The sequence below is a fragment of the Typha latifolia genome, chromosome 1, assembly GCF_019914945.1.
Source record: "Typha latifolia isolate L0001 chromosome 1, TyphaL0001v2, whole genome shotgun sequence".
Lineage (NCBI taxonomy): Eukaryota > Viridiplantae > Streptophyta > Magnoliopsida > Poales > Typhaceae > Typha > Typha latifolia.
In genome coordinates this window covers 8,177,539-8,199,686 of record NC_133086.1, presented here as the reverse complement: position 1 = coordinate 8,199,686, position 22,148 = coordinate 8,177,539, and the positions used below count along the sequence as shown (strand labels likewise).

Sequence of the window (22,148 nt, the reverse complement as noted above, 5' to 3'; positions counted from 1 at the left end):
ATTTTTTCACATAATGAATAATTATATTTAGATTATCCCAACAAAATATAAGTAAAATTATAATAATTTATATTTAAGAGATGCGCGTAAAGCTACTTATAAGAAAACCTTATATATGAACCAAAAGAGGCTCTATTTTCCTATTATACATTCTTCCATTTTAATACATCATGATGACCGAGCTAGTAAAATAAAAGGCCTTTTAAGTTCTTTCTCGTGTTGCAGGGCACAGTATACTTCATCTTTTCTTTTAACTAAGATCTCAAAGCTAGAAATAGAGGAAGGAAATTAGGGGAGGTGCTCATGTTCTCCTCCGACGTTTATTAGGGAGTTATATCCCATTCAAAATTCTTGTGTATTTTGAGAACTATATATTAGTTCTTAAAACTATGTGCCAATACTTAGTCTTGGGTTTCAAGAAGTTGATGCAGCACGCATTGTAGAGGAATTCACGATGATTTGAGCTGGAAAAGTTTTTATTTTCTTAATAACATTTTATAGAGATTTCATATTTGAATCTTTACGATTAGCTTGGCAAAATCCCATCCTTACACACTCTCTGCGTGAGAGAAGTTGAGAGAGATTGAGAGATGGAGAGAATTTAAGAGGAAGGAAAATAATAGCTACTAGGAGAAGAGAGAGAGAGAGAGAGAGAGAGAGAGAGAGAGAGAGAGAGAGAGAGAGAGAGAGTATAGATGTCATTATAAATTTTAGGAAGGAAGGTGATGACAATGTCAGGTCATATAACATTCATATGAGAATTTATAATTAAAAAAAAAACTGTAAGACGTTATTACATAAAGGGATTTTTGAAATATTGGAATAATTGAGGGAGTAGGAGAATCTACTACGTGTCACAGGACTGACTCTCTCTAGGTCATGAATAGTTTTTTTTTTTTCTGGCAAAGCTTTCAAAATATAAAAAGAAAAAGAGAGTCCTCGAACAATTCTGTGTGGGCCTGCACGAAAGCTAAAGCAACCCGACAAAGAGCGCAGACAACAAGGGGAGGGGGGAGGGGAGGAAGCATCGGAGAGTACAGGCTGATGGACGTCTCCCGGTGGGTCCCAAGGTGATCATCGGACGGCAACGGCCCAGATGATCTCTCTCTCTCTCTCTCACTCACACACACACACACACCGGAGGGGGAGATTGAGACGGGAAAACGGGTCAGGCGTCAACATGGTGGGTGTCGCCGGCGGTGGGCCCGCGGGTATTTTCGGCAGCCCCCCATACCTATCATCATCTTCCCACTCCCACCGCCACCTTCTTAGAATCTGAAAGGGACAAGGAGCGAGGAGGGGAGGGCGAGGCAGATCGTTTACAACCCTCTGGATGTAGCAATTTCCTGCAAGTTAAAAAGGTGCTTTGAGAGAAGACCACCAAGTCAATCCCCCTGTGATGATGGTTCTTTTGCACGGAAACTAACACAGTCTTTGGCAGAATATATAGTTTGTGAATTAATTAAATATGGTCATCAAATCTCAAAGTCTAAGTACATTTCTTGAACCGAGAAATAAGGGAGAGCTGAATAATATAAAGTATACGAAGTTACACCTAAATCCTTTTGAAGACTTGAACTGTACGTCTCTGTGTATCACCTATATCCAATAAAGAAAAAAAAAGAAGAAGAAAAAACCGGACACTGAGATCCTCTGAATTATTCAAATGTTCTAAATAGCATAGAATTTTCTTTATTATTTTTAACCTCACTTCTCCATAATAAATTTACACACTCTCTCTCTTTCTCTCTCCTATTATTTATTCATCCTGTCTCTCTTTCCTTAGATCTCCCAACATATTAGTCTTCTCTCAATCTCTAAAACTTGTCGCCTCCTTATCTTCTCTTCCTCATATTTCTCTCTCCTAAACCCAACCTCTGAAGTGAATTTGTTTCCAATCACTATCCAAATCCTTCCATTCTCCTACTACAGCCCAAATGTGCCTATGGGTAGTGGCAAGTTTACAAAATCAATTTTATTTATTAATAGCGTAACTCTTTACGGAGATTATAGACATTTAGGAGGCATAAATGGTATCGAGTTATAGTTGATAGGTCTAGAAATAATTTTTATTTAGAATTTATAAAAATTATCGTTCGCTAACCGTTTAAGATTTTATAGTAGTTACGGAGTTAATACAATTTTGTAAAATAATTTTCTTTTTAATTTTATAGTAGTTATAGGAATTGCTAAATCCTGTCATACTTCATTGGAATAATCACTATGATAGTCATGGTTGAATTCCTTATTTATTGTATATGTATTTCAAAATGAGTTTAAGTAGTTCTGCAAAAAGAAAAAAAAAAGAATTGGTGCTCCTATTTTCAAAATAGCTAGAAACTTATTTTGATTTCACAAGTAGCAACATTTTGTTGTAATCAACACACATGGATTGGCAGCCAAAAAATGAATTTATGGATTGAATGTGATATACAAGAGAGATGCTTGAAATCCTCTTTAAAGATATAAGAATGAGAAGATATCATATCGAATAAAAGAAATTATACTACTAATTAAGAATTAATCTCCTCGTCAATATCCATGCGAGAGGACCAAACGCAAACAACTAAAGCAGAAAGCTTCTCTTCCCAAAACAAAATTAGAAACCCAACACCATTGCCTCTCTTCCTTCTTGCTAGCCGTCATTAATTTCCTCTCTCTCTCTCTCCAGAGAACGAGAAAAGAAATCCTAACATACATCCTTTGAGTACGTAAAAAGACAAGAAAGCTCCTTCTACTAGAGTTGCATATGCTCCCTTGAAGCTTACCCTAACAATGGAAAACCTTCACATCCTGCCAATTAGCCTAATTTATGTTAAGATGATATTTGTGAACTTATTCTTTTGGATGATAATTAAGTTAACATGCAGGATATTATTAATTATCTCTTCAACAATTGATTTATTTTATTTTCTTTATATTTATTTTTTGAGAAATAAAAGCTAACATTAGCTTAAAGAAGAATATCTCAGTCAATGGACTCAGCCGATGTAACGTCCCCTCCCGGCACGGGCACGTGCATTCCCACGCGTCCACACGGCACGCACAGCGCACGCGACAAGACGGGCGGGGCCCGTCACGCACAAATACACTTATGTGCATATACAATCATGACATCAGCAAATACTATCTGCTAACTTATCCATGCTTACATAATCCAACACCAAATAAATCATACTATCAACCAAATAAACCTATTAACATTCAAATATTTAAATCCACAATAATATACACTAGACCACTACATAATTTGGTAGGACCCACACAGGCCACGATAAACCATCAACAACTAAACAACTGATACACAAGTACACTATAATCTGACATGTATTATACAAATTATCGTCTATACAATGAAGTACAAATTTTATATAATGGTACAACTCAATATCTGGTTAAACTATCTTCTATATCATCTCACGTCTATAGCTCACCTCATCTTTCTAAAATATCTCCTCGAGATATCTCAAGTCGGTATCATGTACCATAATATCTGTGGGGGTTAGAAAAAAATAAAGAAAGTCATGAGCAAAAGACTCAGTGAATAGATCTTACTCCGAATAAGTGATGCCAAACAATCATGTACCGGATATTATGAATCAGAAAGAGCATCATGTCATGAATGAGTATATAAACGTTCCTCAATAATATATAAATGAAAAGAAATATGTCATAACTGATAAAATATATAATCATCGACAATGAATAAACAAATATTTATGTCATATTATCATTATAACTCTCTCTCAAATATGACGCATGATGCATGCCGACTATGACGATGCTATTATATCAAATGCAACTATATATGATGTATATTGACCACTCAATAATCAGGTAATCAGATGGTAATGAAATCATATGCATTTCTCAATATCTCAGTCACTAATGTCATCTCTATATGTCATCATCATACTAGATCACTATGCACAGTCAACACCCGGTACCCGGTCTCAACATCATGCCCAAAGGCTCAGAGCATACTCTGTCATCCGTAAAGAGTATCTCAAATATAATCATAACTTATCATCCGCTAAGGGTATCAACATCCATCCAGATCGGGCACCCTTATAGTTAATAGAAATCTCATGAGGATAACTCGCCACATATACTTTGGCGAATGACATGTGTCTGAATGTCTGCTGCGCACACAGACTAATGACATCAGACGTAAAGCCAACAGGATCGCGCCCACTCGGGTATCTTCACGCTTTCTATCAACTATCCTATCAATCACATTTCATGCTTTCATTCTAAATGACAGATCATATGTATATATCCAGTACGATAACAAGTCAATGCATAACAGAAATTTAGGTGGAATAAAAATCAAGAAAAAAATAATACAATGTAGTTTCTAATCATGTAGTCGACACATGCATACCCATGCTAATCTATCACATGCATATTCATGCTACAGATCAACTGGACATAAAATTATAACAGTATAGTCATCTCTAATTATCTCTATCTATCATCATCATACTCATATCTCAAATCAACCTAATTACATATATGATAAAATATGCTTGACTGTAATCATCTCTAAATAAGGTCATATAACCATGCTGGAGGCTAAAACATGCATGTACATAATATATAATATAACCTAATTTGAGAAATGCGTCTAGGGGATAAGACTACTCACATCTGATCAGAAGACCCGAACCACGTATCCCTCATATTTGTTAATCAAATGTCAACTCAGCGACATGGTCCACGGGGTCTCAAATAAGGGGTTTGTTTCTTTTTATTTAAAATATTCTAAATATGTAATTATAAAATAAAAGCTAAATAATTATAAATAAGATATACGTATAGAATCTATTTTATAATAAAATTTTTAATTCTTACTCTATCTTGATTAATCAGAAGTTATATAGTATTTACTTAATTATGCAAAATAATTAATTAATTAATAAGACTAGTATCTTATTCTACACACGATAGTATATAATAAATTATTAAAATTACTTAAAATGCATATATTATGAATATCAGTATATAAATTTAATAATTATAATTTACAACACTATCTATTAATCTAATAAAAATATAAATACATAATTAAATAAATATAAGTATTATCTATATTTATGCATAATAGTTTATAACCTAGTTAATCATTACTTATACTAATTATAATTAATAATCATCATGTTAAAGAATATACATTATTATTAAAATAATTAATGTCTAAATAAGTTATCTATATTAATTAAGAAAGCAATACCTAACTAAATAAATAATCAAAATTAAAATAAATAAATAAATAATGCCACCAATGCTCTGCTATAGTGCTGGCAAAAAGAGGAGGAGGAGAGCTCAGGGAGAAGAAAGGAGAAAGGAAGAAGAAAGAAGAAATAAGAAGAGAGAAGAAAGGAGAAGAAGAAGAAGAAGAAGAAGAAGAGAAGAGGAAGAGAAGAAAGAGAGACGGTGAGTGAGGGGATTGCGGACCCGGGCCGGCGGGGAGGGCACTGGTTGCTGGTGGCCATCCAGCGGTCGGCCTCTCGCCGGCGGCTTGGCTCCGACGAGCTCGAGCCCAAGGGCAAAAGAAAGAGAGCTAGATAAATAGAGAGAGAGAGAGAGGCTTACCTTGGTGGCGACAGGCTGGCGACGGCACGAGGGAAAAGAGAGGGAGAGAGAGAGAGAGAGAGAGAGAGAGAGATGAGAGATGAGAGTGAGAGAGAGACCGAAAGAGGGAGAGAGTGAGGATAGAGATAAAAGAGAGAAAGGCGGTGGGGAGGGAGGTCACAACGGCGGGGCCCATCGCGCCAGTTGGGCCGGCTAGGTTGGCCGGGCCAGCGGTTGGGGCGCGTGGCGCCCTCCCCTCCAGCCACTGCATGGCACGAGGTCGGCCACATCGTGCCATGTAATAATTTAATTTGATTTTTTTTAATATTGGGTTGTTACAGCCGAGATATCAAAATTGAGGAGAGTGCAGAGTTAGTTGGGAAGCTCCTCAGTAAGCCCCAGCCAGCATAACCCAGCTACACCACGGTATTGGTGAGACCCATGAGTCCATAGCAGATTGAGTGGACCGGCCATCTCCCACCCACTTCCGGCAGCCAAACTTTATGCTCCCCACTGTGTGGCAAAGTGCTCTCTAGGCCCATGAAGCCTTTGCCGAAGGCTGGGCCTTCCAAGGGCTCAGCTCACTATATTTGCTTCGGAGAATACGAAACCATGGCACGTCCACCTTGTTCAGCATTTTGAAAACCAACTTCCCCAGGAGTGTTGTTCTCATACCTTTGAGTCTACAGACTCCCAGCCCCCTCCTCCTTTGGAGGAGCGACAATCTCCTAATTGAAGAGGTGGAGCCCCCTCCCTTTGCCATTCTCCCACAAGAAAGCTCTAGCCACCTTTTCAACTGAGTCCAGCAAAGGAGTCGGTAGCCACGTGCAACCTAGCCAGTAGGTTGGGATTGAGAGGAGCGTGGCCTTGATTAGGGTCAATCTACCTACCGTAGGCAGCAGCCAGTGTTTCCAACCGGCAAGTTTCAAGTGGACTCTATCTAGAATACCAAGGTGTTCTTGCAATTTGATCCTATGACTCGAGATTTGGACGCGTAAGTATTTGAAAGGCATGTCAACCACTATTAGGCCGAGGGTATCACTTAGTTGTGAAGCCGTTGCCCAATCCATCCAACCAGGTAAAAATAATTCTAATTTAGAGGTGTTCGCCCGCTAGTTGGTGATATTAGAGTAGTGGCAAAGGTAGTCTAGCAGACACGTAGCAATTTGTCATCATCGCTTGCACCGAAATCAGTAGGTCATTGGCGTAGAGGAGGTGGGTCAGTTGGACGTCACCCACCTTGAACCCCATAAGCCCTCCTTAACTGGCTCGGTCTTTATAAATGAAGGAGAGCACCTACGAGACTAGAATAAATAGGTAAGGCGATAATGAATCACCTTGCCATAGCCCTCAACGCGGGATGATCCAATCCGTCATGCTACCATTAACGAGAATAGCATAACATGGTGACTTGACACATGCCTCTATCCAACCACACCATCCCATTAGAAACCCCATGCGATGGAGGGTAGTGAGCACTGCTTCCCAATTCACATGGTCATACGCTTTCTCCATATCGACCTTTAGCATCATAATGGGTTGTCTTCTTGCTTGTTAGCATCGAGTGCGCCATCTCCTGAGCTATGATGGTAGTGTTGTTGATGCTTCTGTTGGCCATAAACATCACCTACTTCGGCTTAACCAGCTTGTGGAGAAGCTCCGACAAGAACTTTCACAATAACTTTTTAGCAGACATTGCATAAGGCTATCAGTTGATAGTAGGGGTGAAAACGGATCGGATACAGATCGGATAATGCTCAATCCATATCCGGATCCGTATTTTTAGTTCGGATACGATTTCAGATACGGATATTAGACGGATAGTAAAATTTAAAACCATATCCTAACTAAACAGATACGGATAATTTTTCGGATAAAGAATCGGATCTTAAACGGATATTGATTAAATTTAAAATAATTATAATATTTTATTTAAATATAATTAACACAAAATTATTAAGAGTTTTATAACAAATAATTTTTTTATATGTCAAATATATAAAATTAGAGAAATTAATCTCTATAAATAATATATAACGTATTGCTAGTAATAATATTAATATTTACTATTTAAATAAGCAAACTAAAAACTGTAAATCATTTAAAAAAATATGCGGATAAACGGATATCCGATATCCGTATCCGAATCCGAAAAATATATCCGACCCGTATCCGAATCCGTATCCGAATTTTTTTCAAAAATTCTATCCGTATCCGAATCCGAATCCGAATCGGATAGAAATTTTTTATCCGAATCCGATTCGAGTCGGATCGGATAGCGGGTCGGGTCGGAGTTAATCCGACCCGTTTTCACCCCTAGTTGATAGTCTTTCACCGTCTCTGGCTGCTCCTTCTTAGGGACAAGCGAGATAAGGGTATGTCCCAATGTTGAGGCATGGTGGTCTGCGAGAAGAAACTAGAGATGACATTCACCAGGTCGGGGCCCATGGTAGGCCAGAATTGCCGGTTGGCTTCTACTTGTATGTCATTTGGCCTCGACACCTTAGGATGCTCCACAAGGCCTCTTTAATCTCCTCCAGTGTTACTAGCGCCATCAGGGCAGAACCAACCAATATAGGTGATCTACCGTTCCTATTGGGATGCGGCCTTAAAGATCATAATAGGCCGATTTGAAGGCCATAGCCATTTTCTCCTAGCTCTCCACCCAGTAGTCTTCATCAATCTTGATGCTAGCACCTGATTACAACGGTGCCTGATGGTAGCAGACAGATGGAAGAAGCTAGTATTCTAATCTTCGTCGAATACCCATCTGAGCTTGGAGTGTTGGAACTACTTAAAGTTTACTTGTCAGCTTAGTGCGGATTTTCGATTGTATGGGCACTTTAGATCAAGTAGGTCGAAATTGTCTAACCTGTCGGTCGTATCCACCGCCTCCATGTCCCGTATACAAGCCCTAACCTTAATAAGATTTTTCTCCATGCATCCTACCGCCCTTCTGCTCTAGCAGCGGAAGTTATTCTTCAACATGCAAAGCTTGTGCGTGAACGCTTGTATGGGGCTGCCCGAGGCCCCACCCGTCAAACTGTCCTCCACCACTTTTTAACACTCATATTCTAGCCAAAGGAGCTCAAACTAGAACATTCTCAAAGCTTGTCTTTGATAAGTTGGGTGGTGAATAGTAGCGGGCATGGTCTGAGGTCGAGTGGTCCAAATGTTGTACCTTGTTGTGAGGGTGCAAGCATAGCCGCCGGTGTTTGCTAGGACCCTATCAAGCCTAACCCAAATGGTTCCCCCGCCACCAGCTAGGGAAGCCTTACCCAAGCCAGACTACGCATTTCCTCTTAGAGCTCCTTCTGGCCTTCCAAGTAATTATTGGCATACACCATCGAGAGTAGCCAAGTGTGGCCCTCAATCGATGTGATCACCAAATTCATCGCTGCCTAAGAAACTATCATGGCTTCTACCCTATCGTAATCCGTCTTCTAGAGGATGATGATTCCCCTGGACGCAACCACTACTAGAACCGCAAAATAACTCCAGCTCTGCCCAGGAACCCTAGCCACTAACTTAGCTTTAGCCCAGTCCGTATGCATCTCAAGTAAAGCTGTAAAGTCAAGCTTGTTTTCCTTGATCATGTCCCTGGTGCATCTATCAAGGACCTCCTTCTTCAAAGCTCCTCTATAGTTCTAGAAAATGGCCTTACTCATTAAATCATCTTGAGAGGGTCGTAAGAACACTCATATCGAGCGCACTAGCTTGGGTGCCGAAGATAGCTCCCGCCTAGGAGCGTCATCATCCATGTCAACTAGCCCCTCTCTGACCACTTAGACTCCGACAAATGCTGATGAGGTTGACTATGGTCGAGCTCCATCTTCCCCCCTCCTTTTATCGGGGGCTATAGTAGCACAACCCATTGCCCACTATCGTGGCATGGGAATTATTCACCTCAGTCTATTGCCATGAAATTGGGCAATGCTCGTTGCTGCAAGACTCTCGATGTACACCCCCTTTGGATAGTCGCTGCTCATGACATCATGCCTTGTCGTCTTACCCTTTGTGTGCACAAAGGCCGACCTCACCATATTGTTGGCGGGAGTTTCTCCGTCATATCCATTAAATGCCCAACCAGCGTGGTTGAACTGGACGGCTTGGATGGTCTATCTAAGGCTTCCCTGCTCTTATATTCCTGACCCTTGATCCCATCAGGCTTGCTTTAGAATTCTTGGGGTTGCTGGATTTGCTAACTGTAGGCAAGGCTTTTGTCAGGTTCGAGGTAGCTAGGCCATCAGTCACCCTAGCCACTTGTCTTTTTTGTCTGTGCTTCATCCCTCGCTCATGCGCTCTTTCGTGCTTGCAACATGGGCTGGCTAACGTAGCTTCCTTTTGGGATCGTCACGTGGGTTGTTTGCTTTAGTGATTTTTATGTACTTTGCCCCAACTATGTCTACATGGGGACACCTAACTTCACCATGCTGGTCAACTTGGCTCTGATAGCCATTCTTCACCTCCAGCATCCGATCATCCTTGTGATATCCTCCTTTCGCCCTAACTAGAGCTTGCTTCGATTTTAGTTGTTCATCTGGCCTCCATTCTTCTCGTTGCAGGAGCCTCCCTCTCCTTTTATTCTTCTAGACTTTGCACCACAGCCCATACATTGAGCCTCTCTTGTGGTGTGCACCCCCTCTTACTAGGCAGCCGTCTTCTGGTCATCCTGGCTGGGTTCAATGAGGCCTTCTCCCCTTAAATTCTCTCTGGACATACCTCCCCGCGATGTCCAACCCGACCACACTGGTAACAAAAGAGTTGAATACTCTCATAAACCACCCTTTGAACTAGCCCTTGCTCTTTTGGCCCCATCCACACTATCGTCTTCAACGACTTCTTGAGATCAATCTCAATGTAGACACAAGCAAAACATCTTCTAGTATGATTCAGGGTTGTCTCATCAACCCTTAAGGATTTAACAAAATAAGCCTCCACCAAGATGAGCGATTCTAACTCCTAGTACTCCTTCGACAAGTTGTGAAGTTGTATCCAAGCCGGGCAATCATGAATGCCTCCAAAGAAGGCTGAAAGTTGTCTCTCCAAGCAATGAGGTTTAGCACCATGCCCAAGACCGTCCACAGGTCATTCATCAGCACGAACTCCATATCTTCCTGCCTTTCAAAAAGGAACACTAGGAACCCCATTGCAAGGTCAAAGACCGAGAACCCATCTATACCAGCCCACAGACTTGTTAGGGTGTCTTTTAGTCTTGATAGCGGAATCTCCTTACCCAGGAAGCATCCAAATAAGGAGATCCTCCATTTGGCCCTGCATCTTGCTAATACTTCAGGCTCCACTATTACACAATCCTCAAGTTGATTCTTGAGGCCAGTATCTCTTATAGAATGCGGCCATGCTCATGCTTGCTCTTATAAGACTTGGCCGCCACCAATGCCCATGTTCTACTTGCAGCTGTCCCCTCCCTCGCCCTAATTGGGGCCCTCGTTACCTGAGAGCCGGACGGTTGATTGCACCCCTAGGTGGGTTGTCCCAAGCCTAGACCACCCGTATTGGGGGTCACTTGGATGAAGGGGTCCAATGGATCTAGAGGCCGACGACGACGGGAGGAGGGGTCATCGTTGCTTGCTCACCCGTATTAGCCATCATATTCTGAAAAGCCGATATGCCTAAACCCCTCAAGAATTCAGGGAGGGGCTTTGCTGTATTGATTTATTTTTATTAAAAATGAGTTTACAATAGTTAGGGTCAAAGCATAGCTGAACTCTGTACAGCCTTGGGTGTAGAAACTACATACATTCAATTATTGGAGCCTATCTAGACTATCAAATCAGTTAAAAAAGTATATAAGTTGGACCAGCCAATAACAGTCTGCCAACCACCCTAGATTGCATGAGCAGCCACTATAACCTACCCCTCTCCACTCCTTACCATTCTATCACACTATGTAGACAGTACTATAATATAAAGCCACCAAAGAGAAAAAAAAAAGGAGATAATTTCCTACTTTTCTAAATCTCCTCTCTCTCTCTCTCCCCCTTCTATCTCTCCCTTCTTTCCTCTTCTCTCTGCAACTCCCGGGATGTTGATGTGATCATCGACCTTCTCTTAGCGGCGATCAACCTTTTGTAGCGAAAGAAAAAAAAAAGGAAAAAGGAAGAAGAGAGAATCAAATCCACAAAGCAAGAAAGCAAGCTAGCCCATCATGGTTTTCCCTTCTCTTCCTACCTATCTAGATCCACCCAACTGGAACCAGGTGAGTCGATCTCTTCTCCTCTTCTTCCCTTCTCTTCCTTTTGATCTCTCCCAAGATCTTCTTCATGATCATCCAACACAAGTATACACCAGTGACTAATTAATTAAATTCTTTATATAGCAACAAGGTCAGCCTCCAGGGAGCAGTGGAGGAAACCCGGCTGCTCCCCGGCCCGCGTCGACGGCTGAGCGGGCTCGCCTAGCTAAGATCCCTCCCCCGGAGCCGGCGCTGAGTTGCCCGCGGTGCAACTCGACCAACACCAAGTTCTGCTACTTCAACAATTACTCCCTCTCGCAGCCCCGCCATTTCTGCAAGACCTGCCGCCGCTACTGGACGCGCGGCGGGACCCTCCGCAACGTCCCCGTCGGAGGCGGCTGCCGCCGAAACAAGCGGACCAAATCCAATAAATCTTCCGCCGCGGCCACCGAGCGCCAGGGTGGCGCCTCCTCCACTGCCACGTCATCAGGCGTCTGCGGCACCATCACGTCCACTATGCCCATGCCATCACATCAGTTTCCGTTCTTGCCGTCCTTGCATCCGATGCCGGAATTCGGCACCTGCGTGCAACCGGGGGCGGGGTACGCGGCGGGGGGCGGCAGCAGCGGGTTGGAGCAGTGGAGAATGCAGCAGATCCAGCAGTTTCCTTTCTTGGGAACTTTGGATCCACCACCGCCATCACTACCTACAATAGCTACACAGGACATGTACCAATTAGGGTTAGTAAGTAGTAGTAGTAGTGGAATGGATGGAGGAGGATACCAAGGCCAGCTTCCTCTAAAGATGGATCATCAAGAAAGCTTACAAAGGCTCGGTAATTTTCCAAGACAGTTCAACTTGGGTGTGCATGGCCGGATTGATCAGCTCTGGGGTGGTGGGAGTACCGCCGGCGGCGGCGTCGGCGGCGGCGGATGGGCGGCGGATCTCACAGGATTGGACTCTTCATCCACTGGAAATCTCTTGTGATCTCTAAGCATGATTAATTCCTTCTGTCACCTTGCACATACCTTGGAAGCCTAAATTTTTTTTTAGTTATGGCTTCAAAGAAAAGAAGGAAGGAAGTTTAATTGCCTACAATACAAAGATGTCAAGAGGTCCATCATGGTGGGTGAGATCTGCTAGCTCCATAACTGTTGAATAACTTCAGAGATGAAAAGGTACTAGCTAGTTAGGGTTCACTTTTCTTAAGATTTATTTGGGTGTTATTTATCTGTGTATTTTCTTTTTATGGTATAGTATTGTTACTGATGAAGTTTGGTGCATGGATTCATATGAATAAGCTAGAACCATGTATCTTAGTTTGAAGGGGTAGATTAGATTACACTTAATTACAAGTGATTCGTAGAAGTACGTACTTCATCTCTCTCATTCAGTATATATATGTAGTAACTTTTCAAGGGAAATTTGAGGACGAAAAATTTTCTTTTTAGGTTCAAGTACATGCATCTTTGTATTGGGTTTCCTAAATATGGAAATTGATTTGTCATCCCAATAAAATCGATATTTAGATATGCTCGATCATGGGAACTGTACTCAAATCAAATAATGATATTCATATAACAACACGAAGATGAGTTTTACTGGTATTTCTTGATCAAATGTATCGATCCTACGCTTTCTCAGTACAATATTTGTTTTCCAAGTAATGAAAATCTTTGTGGCAGTATGCAGATACTTATATATCTATCATATATCATCCATCAGCTTTAAATGTATGAGCAAAACAGAAGTGGGTATGAATATGAATTTGCCACTTGGATCTTTACTTCACCTTAGTTTATTTCAATCTTTTGTTACAAATTTTAAGTAAATTTGAGCATTTAGTTGATTCATGGCTTCTTATATAATCACATGTAAACTTCTACTCAGTAATTTCCTATTAAGAGCATTATTCGATTATTACCAGATTGTCATATTCTTCTTTGAGACAGTTGGACATAGGAGCAGCGGTGCCTTTACCATCTCATGATCTTGCCACTAAGGAGTGTCTAAAGCTCTCTCTCTCTCTCTCTCTCTCTCTCTCTCTCTCTCTCTCTCTCTCTCTCTCTCTCATTCTTTTCTTTTGCATGCATGTGCATTCTGAGTTTCTAAAGGCTGTGGAAGTTAAAGCTACTGCCAAAGATTTGCTCCATTTGAATATTTGCCTCCAATATTAGATAGATAGATAGATAGATATATAACTAACCTAGATGGCACTGCTCGAATCAGAAGCCTTTTCTGCTGTTCCAGTACAGCATGCTGATTAAAGCTCTCATGGGGCATTGCATCTCACCTTTTAAGAGCTTCCTTTCCTTTGTACAACCTTTGACCAACATCCCATGCAACCTCCATGTACACCATTCACATCTTCCAATGCATGAATTATTAAGTGGGTGTTAGCAGCTACATTACTTCTTCTCAGTTACTGTGTGGCACTATTTTTTTTTAACACACAAACTATTTGAAAAGTTTAAACCGTTAAATAAAAATATTTTTTTTATATATTCTAACACTCTCTGTAATTTTTAAGTCCGAAAGACTTTATTCTATCCAAAAAATAGACAATTGACTTAAATGAGTTGAATTTTTATATTTTTACATTACAGATGGGTATAGAGGGGTTTTAACTCATCACCTTTGCTACGATACCATATTAATTGACTAACTAAGTAAAGAAGATAATCTTTGTATTTTATATTCTAACAATCTTTATTACTTATATTTAAAAGTGCTTTAAAGGGCTGCTAGAAAATTTGGTTTGAGATCTTCTATCAGTACTTGAGAGTTCTTTTTTTGTAACAACTTCAAGTACTCTTAATTTTTTTACAGTTGCACAGATCTTGCTAGCTCACATGTAGCTCTAGGTTAACTTGGTTTTAGTTAGGGTTAATCTTATCTTGCTCCATTGATAATTAAAGAGCTTAATTGAATGACCTCAGGTTGCTTGAGCTCAGCTAGAAAAGGCTTGTGTATCTATTAACCAATACACATATATGATATTTATATACTCTTGGCAATTTTAAATTTGTTATTGTTTGAAAAAATAGACTACACCTCCCAAATGAGAAAGCATCTCTCTCTTCTTCTAATTCTTTTTTTTTTTTGTGAGAATAAATGGGATGAGACAGTATCTCTTGCAACCTAATTGTGTTTGATTTGAAGCTTGGTTAACTAATAGTTGCTAAGTTAACTTAATTGATAGACAAATGACGATAATATTTTTGAAAGATTATTAACGTTTCTATCATAAATTTTATGAGAATGATAATATGTTTGAAAGATTGAGACAATATTATACTAACGAATAACTCTTCTTAAAAAAATATTATAGTGATGAATAAAGATTAGTAATATATTTACCTTAGAAATCTCATCCATTAAGGAGTCTCTTAAATGAAGGTGGATCTCAAGCTAGGCTCATTCAAGCTCTAATTTACAGCCATCTCTCCAATATCAAATCTAATATTAATATCTTCCGTTCCATTAGATTCTTTTAATATCTTTGATGCTAATTAATACGTCGTCAATAGGCCTAAAAAATAAAGTTAATTTAAATGGGCGTGGATTTATAAATTTAAGTAGCAAACGGTCATGATAAGATTTGAAGTTCAAACCTCTTCTCTAATATCATGTTAATTCACCAACTGCTTTAAAAACTGTTATTAAAATATAGTGATTTTTGTATTCTAAACACCATCATAACTACAATAACACTGCAACTAGTGATACATGTTAACTACTTCTATTATCTTTAATTCTACTAAAAGAAAATGTACTTTTATCTTTTTAGAAAAAAGAAAATTGACCATCATGGAGAATCATACACACAAATTTATGTACTTTAATTCTAGATTTCCGTGCCAATTAAGCAAGTGGCAAGAGAGAGCGGAAGGAGAAAACTAACATAAGACACACACACGAATGCACTGAAAAAATCAAAGAGAAACTAATTTGTTAAGGAAAGATTCGTAGCTCCTAATTTGTTGCTGGGCCAGTGTCCCAGGAGTCAGGGAATCTGGGTTCTCGTCTCCTTTCCCGAAAAACGAGGCAGCAGCAGTCTTTGCTCACCACCTTTAGTTTTCCCTCACTTGAGAGAGAATAAAGGTAACCCACCTGCCATGAAAAAGGAAAAGGAGAAGAAAGCGAGAAGAGAGAGAGAGAGAGAGAGAGAGAGAGAGAGAGAGAGAGAGAGAGAGAAGGAAACCATCTCTGGGTTTTTCCTATCAGGAAAGGATACAAGTGATTGTTAGATATGGGAACTTGAGGGAGAAGTATGATGGTGAGAGTGAGTGAGAGTGAGAGAGATCTAGAGATTTTGAAATAAAGCGAAGGAAGAAGAGGGAAGGAAAAAACTTGTACGAGTGGTGTAGTGTAGAGAAGGACAGTTTGCTCGGAACTCCATGCTAATGCTAATGCTAATGCTAATGCTAATGCTAATGCTAATGCTGATGCTACTGCTACTGCTAATGCTAATGCTGATGCTACTGCTAATGCTAATGCTAATGCTGATGCTACTGCTAATGCTAATGCTAATGCTAATGCTGATGCTACTGCTAATGCTTTAAGTTTAAAACTTAATAATCACTGAACTGTTCGTACTTCTCTAATACCAAGCATTGGAGAGACGTAGAATCATAATTCTACACTGGCTCGCATAGGGTATGGATCTTGTGTAGGGAAATGAGCTAGTCTCTTCCAAATAGTCTATGAACTCATCTGAACACGGAGGAAATTAATGTAAATTGATGTGGAAATTGCAAGCGTTGTGAAACATGCTCAAATCACAGGCGATATATGATGCTTGGTAGGGATGTAATCGAGCCTAGCTCTAATCAATTTTGAATTGAAATTAATTTCAAACTTAATTAAAGAATCAAGCTTGTTAGAATCAATTTGGAGTTCAAGCATTAATAAGCCTACAGATTAATTCAGGCTTGAAATAAGGCCTGATTCTATGGTGAAGATATAAGAACTAATATAAATTAGCTTTTAGATATTGATCTAAAGATACATATTAGTCATAACTATTATATAATATTAAATCTTATATTATTATATTCAAGTTTATTGAGTTGGCTTATGATCAAGCTTGAATGACTCATTTTTGAGTCGAGTTTAATCGAGCTAAATTTGAGCCAAGCTTGAGCCAGTCACTTGTGCCTTGTAATTAAGGAAATGTTAGCCTTCCTGGGTAGCCTAAGTACTCTTGGGATCAAGAACTGTTCATAGAGGTGGCAGCAGACCTTTCACAATCCCTTGCGTTATTGAACATGCATATATTATTTACCTATTTTAGATACCTATATATGTATAGGTTTTAATTGTCATAAATAGTGGTAAAACATAGGTCATAAACATATGATTGAAGAGTCAGCAGAATGTCTATATATAAAAAGGATGTAATCATGCAAGTATTTCTCATCCCTGACAGAGAAAGGATCTGTGAAACTGATATCTTGGATGATGTTTGATAAGCTTTGGCCATATAATATATATTTCATATTTCCCATACCTACTGCACTTTAGCTGCCTTTATTTATTTCGGTTTGTCTGACTGCTAAGTTATAGGGACGGGGTCAACGAATGAAACAAAATAGAATTTGCTTGTCAAACTGTGTGTCACTCAAAATGGAATTAATTAAGTAATCATATATTCATATACTATAATGCTGAGCAGATCATTGTGCAAGCAAAGGATTGCTTCCAATTTTGGAGGCTCATGGACTAAACTGATGAATTATCCAAATAACGATTTATATTTCAACTAGTTTTAGGACAATCTATTTACATCTATTCTTCTTATTAATAAAACCTAATTACCAGTTTATCTTTAAAGACATTTCCTCTCTCTGCTCTCTTCATCCATTAATTGTAAAAAATATTTTAGCCATTTGATAAAATATCTCCTACGTTTATTAATCGTAACATCGCTAGACTACTTTACAACCAAACATCGATTTTTTTTTAAAACCGATTTAAACTATCTCATTCAAGTTTTTTTTATTTAAAAAAAATGGGCATAGCTAACCTAGTTTAGGAGTTATAGCAGGCACAAACGCCATCAAGATTTAGCTATAATCCAAAAATTCATGGCACGTAATGGTATGCAAATTTAAAATCTACATGCACAAGATCAAACGTTTTAATATCAAACGTTATACAAATGGGTAGGAATGTCTACAAAACTAATACTCGAGGAACAAGAATAGAATATACAAGAGAGGAGTGAGCAATCACTTAAAGAGGGGTCAAGAACCAGAAACAGTAGATGCAACTGTAAAAGTAAGAACTATATTAAGAGACCAATACGGCAATACCTAAGCTTACCATCTTCCAAGCTGCTTGAGCTTTACAAATTTAGCAATTAAGCAGAGAGTGAAATGCTCATCTCAGCTAGCATACATTTGTATTGGTTTCCCGTGACTATTCATATCTACATCTAAACCACGAAAACATCATAACGCTACTATCTAATAGGAAAACAGTAGGCCATGCCATTCAGTGTTATAATGCGACAAACTCTGCATGTCAAATTTCCAAATGTAATGACTAATGAAACAACTGTTCACAAAATAGAGATATTTTACTTCAGTACAATGTGACTTTGGACAGCAAGTTGTCTACTTCCTTGAAAAGCCCTGGATGAGGGCATCTAATGAAACAAAATTCATGAGGCTAATCCAAGTTGTCAGACCACACTATTTCTTCTTCTCTGACACTCCAGCAGATCTGCATGGGAAAACAAGAAGTTAACCACAACTTGAAAATATCATTTCTAACTGAAATAACTAATAAACTAGGACTATCTCATGCAATATTAACTAAATCAGAAAGGAACAGCGGCAAAGGAGCAAGCATTCAAATACAGTCGTACAGAAGATCCAAATATTCAAGCCTGATAATTGCTGCCACTGAGTGCTTGGTGCTTACATGCTTATAGCCGAAAGCAAATGTCACAGGGCTCCAAATCATATAATCAAGTTACAATATATTATAGTAAAAAGGTCCATTAATGACACTACCACATGATGACTTTGAAAATGTATTTCAAGTAATGAGTACTGTCAATTTTTTCACAGCCAAAGTAAAGAAACAACAGGTAAACTTAGCCACTCACCTCATCTTTCTTAGAACATTAGCCATCTCCTCACGCTTCTTCTTGGCTCTCTTATGTGTACCCAGTTTCCGCTTTGCCACCTTCAGTGCTCGCTTGTCCTTCCCAACTTTGAGAAGCTCAGTAATCCTTTTCTCGTAGGGTGCAAATCCAGCAACCTCTCTGATTAAGTTTCTCACGAAGTGCACTCTTTTGCTTGTTTTCTGAGAAAGAAGAGTCCAAAAAGTTTGGTTTACAAGCAAAGATACAGTAGCTTTAACCTATATAGAAGAAGTCTTCATACAAAGCATCACATAAATAGCACATATAGCACAATGCAACAAATATGTACCACTATAAACTTCCAGCAGCAAGAAAGCAGCTATTTTAAGTTGCAGTTATGAGCATTACATTTTGTTGGACACATCAGGAGATGGAGAAAAATGGCTGAATCAATAGTGTTTAGTCCTCTCATAGTGCAATTAGTAAGTTACCTCTCATCTTAGATGCATCTGGAACTATATTATTCTTATCTTATATGAGAGAGAGAGAGAGAGAGAGAGAGAGAGAGAGATTTAAGTTCTTACAATAGCTATGCATGAAGCTTGAATCAGAATTTGAGAACTATTGTTTCCATGAAGTTCAATTATTTAACAGATTGGAGAACCCTGTGACCTCTCATCTATATTGATCAAATGCAAAATCTGGCTGGAAGAAAACTATCATAGAGTGGCCTTGACATTTCAAAACTCCATGCAGTCAACTTTCTTTTGTGAAAAATATTGAAATTACATGTTACCAAATCTGTGATAAGCAAGCACCTACAGATACACGAAAAATCAAGATGGATGCTTTTCCACATGGAAAAGAAAACATAACTATTCTGAAAAGGCCCATCTAAATAAATGATATCGAGATGAGAAAGAAATTATCATTCAGCTGTATGAGTATATGACACCATAACATACTTTTCATATTTTATGTTTCCACCAAAAACTTGAAAGTCAATGTGTATCATTTATAAACATATGCTGTTATCAGACAAACATGGTTACCATGAAATATCTGATGACCATGAATTTTCCTTTTGGATTTACCATCATCACTTTGCACAAATATGTCCTGTTGTGACAATAAACAGTCAAATTTCAGGACCACTAATGAGATGACAACTTATTTGCATTCTCGAAGCACAAGGGACATTATCAAGAACTACAGCCCCTAAGGCAAATCCTTTTAATTTTTAGCTACCATACTTAAAACTGCCTCGTTCACTTCAGGCTGTGAGCCTGTGACAACCCTATTTCCACTATCCAATGAATTAATAACATCAGTATCGTCATTGATAGACATTAGACAACCTTGTTATTCAAATTTTGCCATTATATCCTTTAGGAACCTTTGCAAATTTTATGTGTGTCCTCTTTGGAAAGAGCAAGAACTACAAGAGTCACTTCCAGAACTTCCTTCTCCAGTTCTACATATTACAAAAGGTGCTTAAATTTGATTTATCTAGTTGCAGGACAAAGGCATCACCAAATGAGAGATCCTAGATTTCTCTAGTCAACATCTCTTACACAACCAACCATTGTGTTCAGTGACATCATTTATTTCAGAGTTCCTAACTACATAGGTCTATTCACCATAAACAGACTCATCAATTGTCAAAACTACAAATTGTAAAGTATGCTTATAAAAAAGAACCTTTCTTTTACATGATGTAATATAATGCACAGTAAGCATTAGTTCAAAGAATTCACATTCAGCTTTCAGTACCTCATAAGAATATAGCTACCATCCTTAACGTTTGTATCTCAGATATGAACCTAGTCCCAAGTAACAAAGAAATACATGGATTTACACCAGATATTGAAAATTTAAGTCCTTTTCAACATAGTAAATAAAGGAAAGAAAGAATGAACAACTTTGTCGCATTAATTCAAGCATATTTAACGAAACAACTTTACGTAGGATCCATACCCCTTTCCTACTTGAAGGGCGAGGAGGCAACTCCCTCTTGGTGACGATATGCCCTTTGTTCAATCCCACGAAGAGCCCAGTGTTGGGCTGCGAAGGAGCCATTACTACAGTCGATCTACGAGCCAACGAGAACGACCATTAGTATTTCGAAAGCAGAAAACGATCAAGAATAGAATTTTCAGACGTTTTAAAGAATTGAGAGAAATCGATCCGGGAAAGGAATCACCTATGGGTTGGTGGAAGAAACCCAAGCGGCCGCCAAGGAGTAGCAATGGCGGATGAGAAAACCCTAATAAGGCGGGAGGAGGCAGTATGTGCAGAATGACCAAAATGGTGCTACTTGTTCTGGTAATTAACAGATATACTTAGAGTTGACAATCGAGACGAGCTCTGTCCAAGCTTTGTCTTAGATATCTTGCCCTAATCGAGTCATCTAACCTCACGGGGAAGATTGGGTTAGTTAGATCCAATATGTTTATTATAGTATTAGTTATTTATTATTTTTAATGGTTGAATGCCGGACAACGGAGTTTGGTCGATGGAATATCAAAGTAGAGCAATCTTCATTAAAATAATTAAATGCCATCTATTGGCATTCCAATGCTTGAGTCCGAAAGTGTAACTGTTCAACGGTGTTCAAACGACCGATGCCAATGTTGTTGTGTTAAGATTAATTTAAATTATTTTAAATTTTGGTTAGTTTTTATAATTGTGAAAGATAATTATTTTTTTAACTTCTTCCTCTTTTATAAAAAAAATATATTTTATTATTATTATTTAAGAGCTTAAAAACTAGATATAAATTAGACAAAATGCCAACCCTCTCTAGAAACAAATGTCAGGCTATACGGAGCAGTATACTCTAGACTTATTTATCTCACAAAGAATCCAATTATCCCGGTGCTTTAGTTTTCATGGAGGTCGACCAAACATTAAAAAAAAAAAAACTCAAGAAAAGCCCACGGATTCTGAAAGCTCTACTTATTCAACAATAGCTGACTAAGAGTTCTGTGGAACTATTGAAAAACCAAGAACAATTTTTATTGACGACAGTGAACATCTGCCAGAAACTAAAACATAATCTATGTAAATTAATGCCCTTAAAGTTGTTACTACATCATGATCACGCACAATTAGCGACTTGATCATCCATCATTTTCTGTGGGTAACGCATCGAAAGTGTCGATAAACAACAGGCTAAGAATCTATTATCCAAACTCAACTCAAGTATTTAGAAGTATAAGCTATATAATTAATTACAAGCTTAGTAGAAGAGGGAATAATTTAGCTCATTATTTAGAAGAG

General features: G+C 38.8%; 2 protein-coding genes across 2 annotated transcripts; one reads left to right on the top strand and one right to left on the bottom strand.

Annotated features, from left to right (window-relative positions):
• Window positions 1-11,475: 11,475 nt before the first annotated feature.
• LOC140782557 (dof zinc finger protein DOF3.6-like) lies at window positions 11,476-13,277 on the top strand. The gene is made up of 2 exons (XM_073129192.1): window positions 11,476-11,794; window positions 11,915-13,277. The coding sequence occupies exons 1-2, from the start codon at window positions 11,744-11,746 to the stop codon at window positions 12,755-12,757; spliced, it is 894 nt and encodes a 297-aa protein (XP_072985293.1). The 5' UTR covers window positions 11,476-11,743; the 3' UTR covers window positions 12,758-13,277.
• Window positions 13,278-18,292: 5,015 nt separating this feature from the next.
• On the bottom strand, window positions 18,293-21,226 carry LOC140802500 (large ribosomal subunit protein eL36x-like). The gene is made up of 4 exons (XM_073158030.1): window positions 21,070-21,226; window positions 20,844-20,958; window positions 18,888-19,087; window positions 18,293-18,499 (listed from the first exon to the last, which is right to left on the bottom strand). The coding sequence occupies exons 2-4, from the start codon at window positions 20,943-20,945 to the stop codon at window positions 18,469-18,471; spliced, it is 333 nt and encodes a 110-aa protein (XP_073014131.1). The 5' UTR covers window positions 20,946-20,958; window positions 21,070-21,226; the 3' UTR covers window positions 18,293-18,468.
• Window positions 21,227-22,148: the final 922 nt, after the last annotated feature.

Coding starts and splice junctions, on each gene's coding strand:
- LOC140782557 (XM_073129192.1), top strand. CDS start 11,744: ATGGTTTTCCCTTCTCTTCCTACCTATCTAGATCCACCCAACTGGAAC. Junction 11,795..11,914: donor ATCCACCCAACTGGAACCAG/GTGAGTCGATCT, acceptor TTCTTTATATAG/CAACAAGGTCAGCCTCCAGG.
- LOC140802500 (XM_073158030.1), bottom strand. CDS start 20,945: ATGGCTCCTTCGCAGCCCAACACTGGGCTCTTCGTGGGATTGAACAAA. Junction 19,088..20,843: donor GCCCTTCAAGTAGGAAAGGG/GTATGGATCCTA, acceptor CTTCTTTCTCAG/AAAACAAGCAAAAGAGTGCA. Junction 18,500..18,887: donor AATGTTCTAAGAAAGATGAG/GTGAGTGGCTAA, acceptor TTTCCCATGCAG/ATCTGCTGGAGTGTCAGAGA.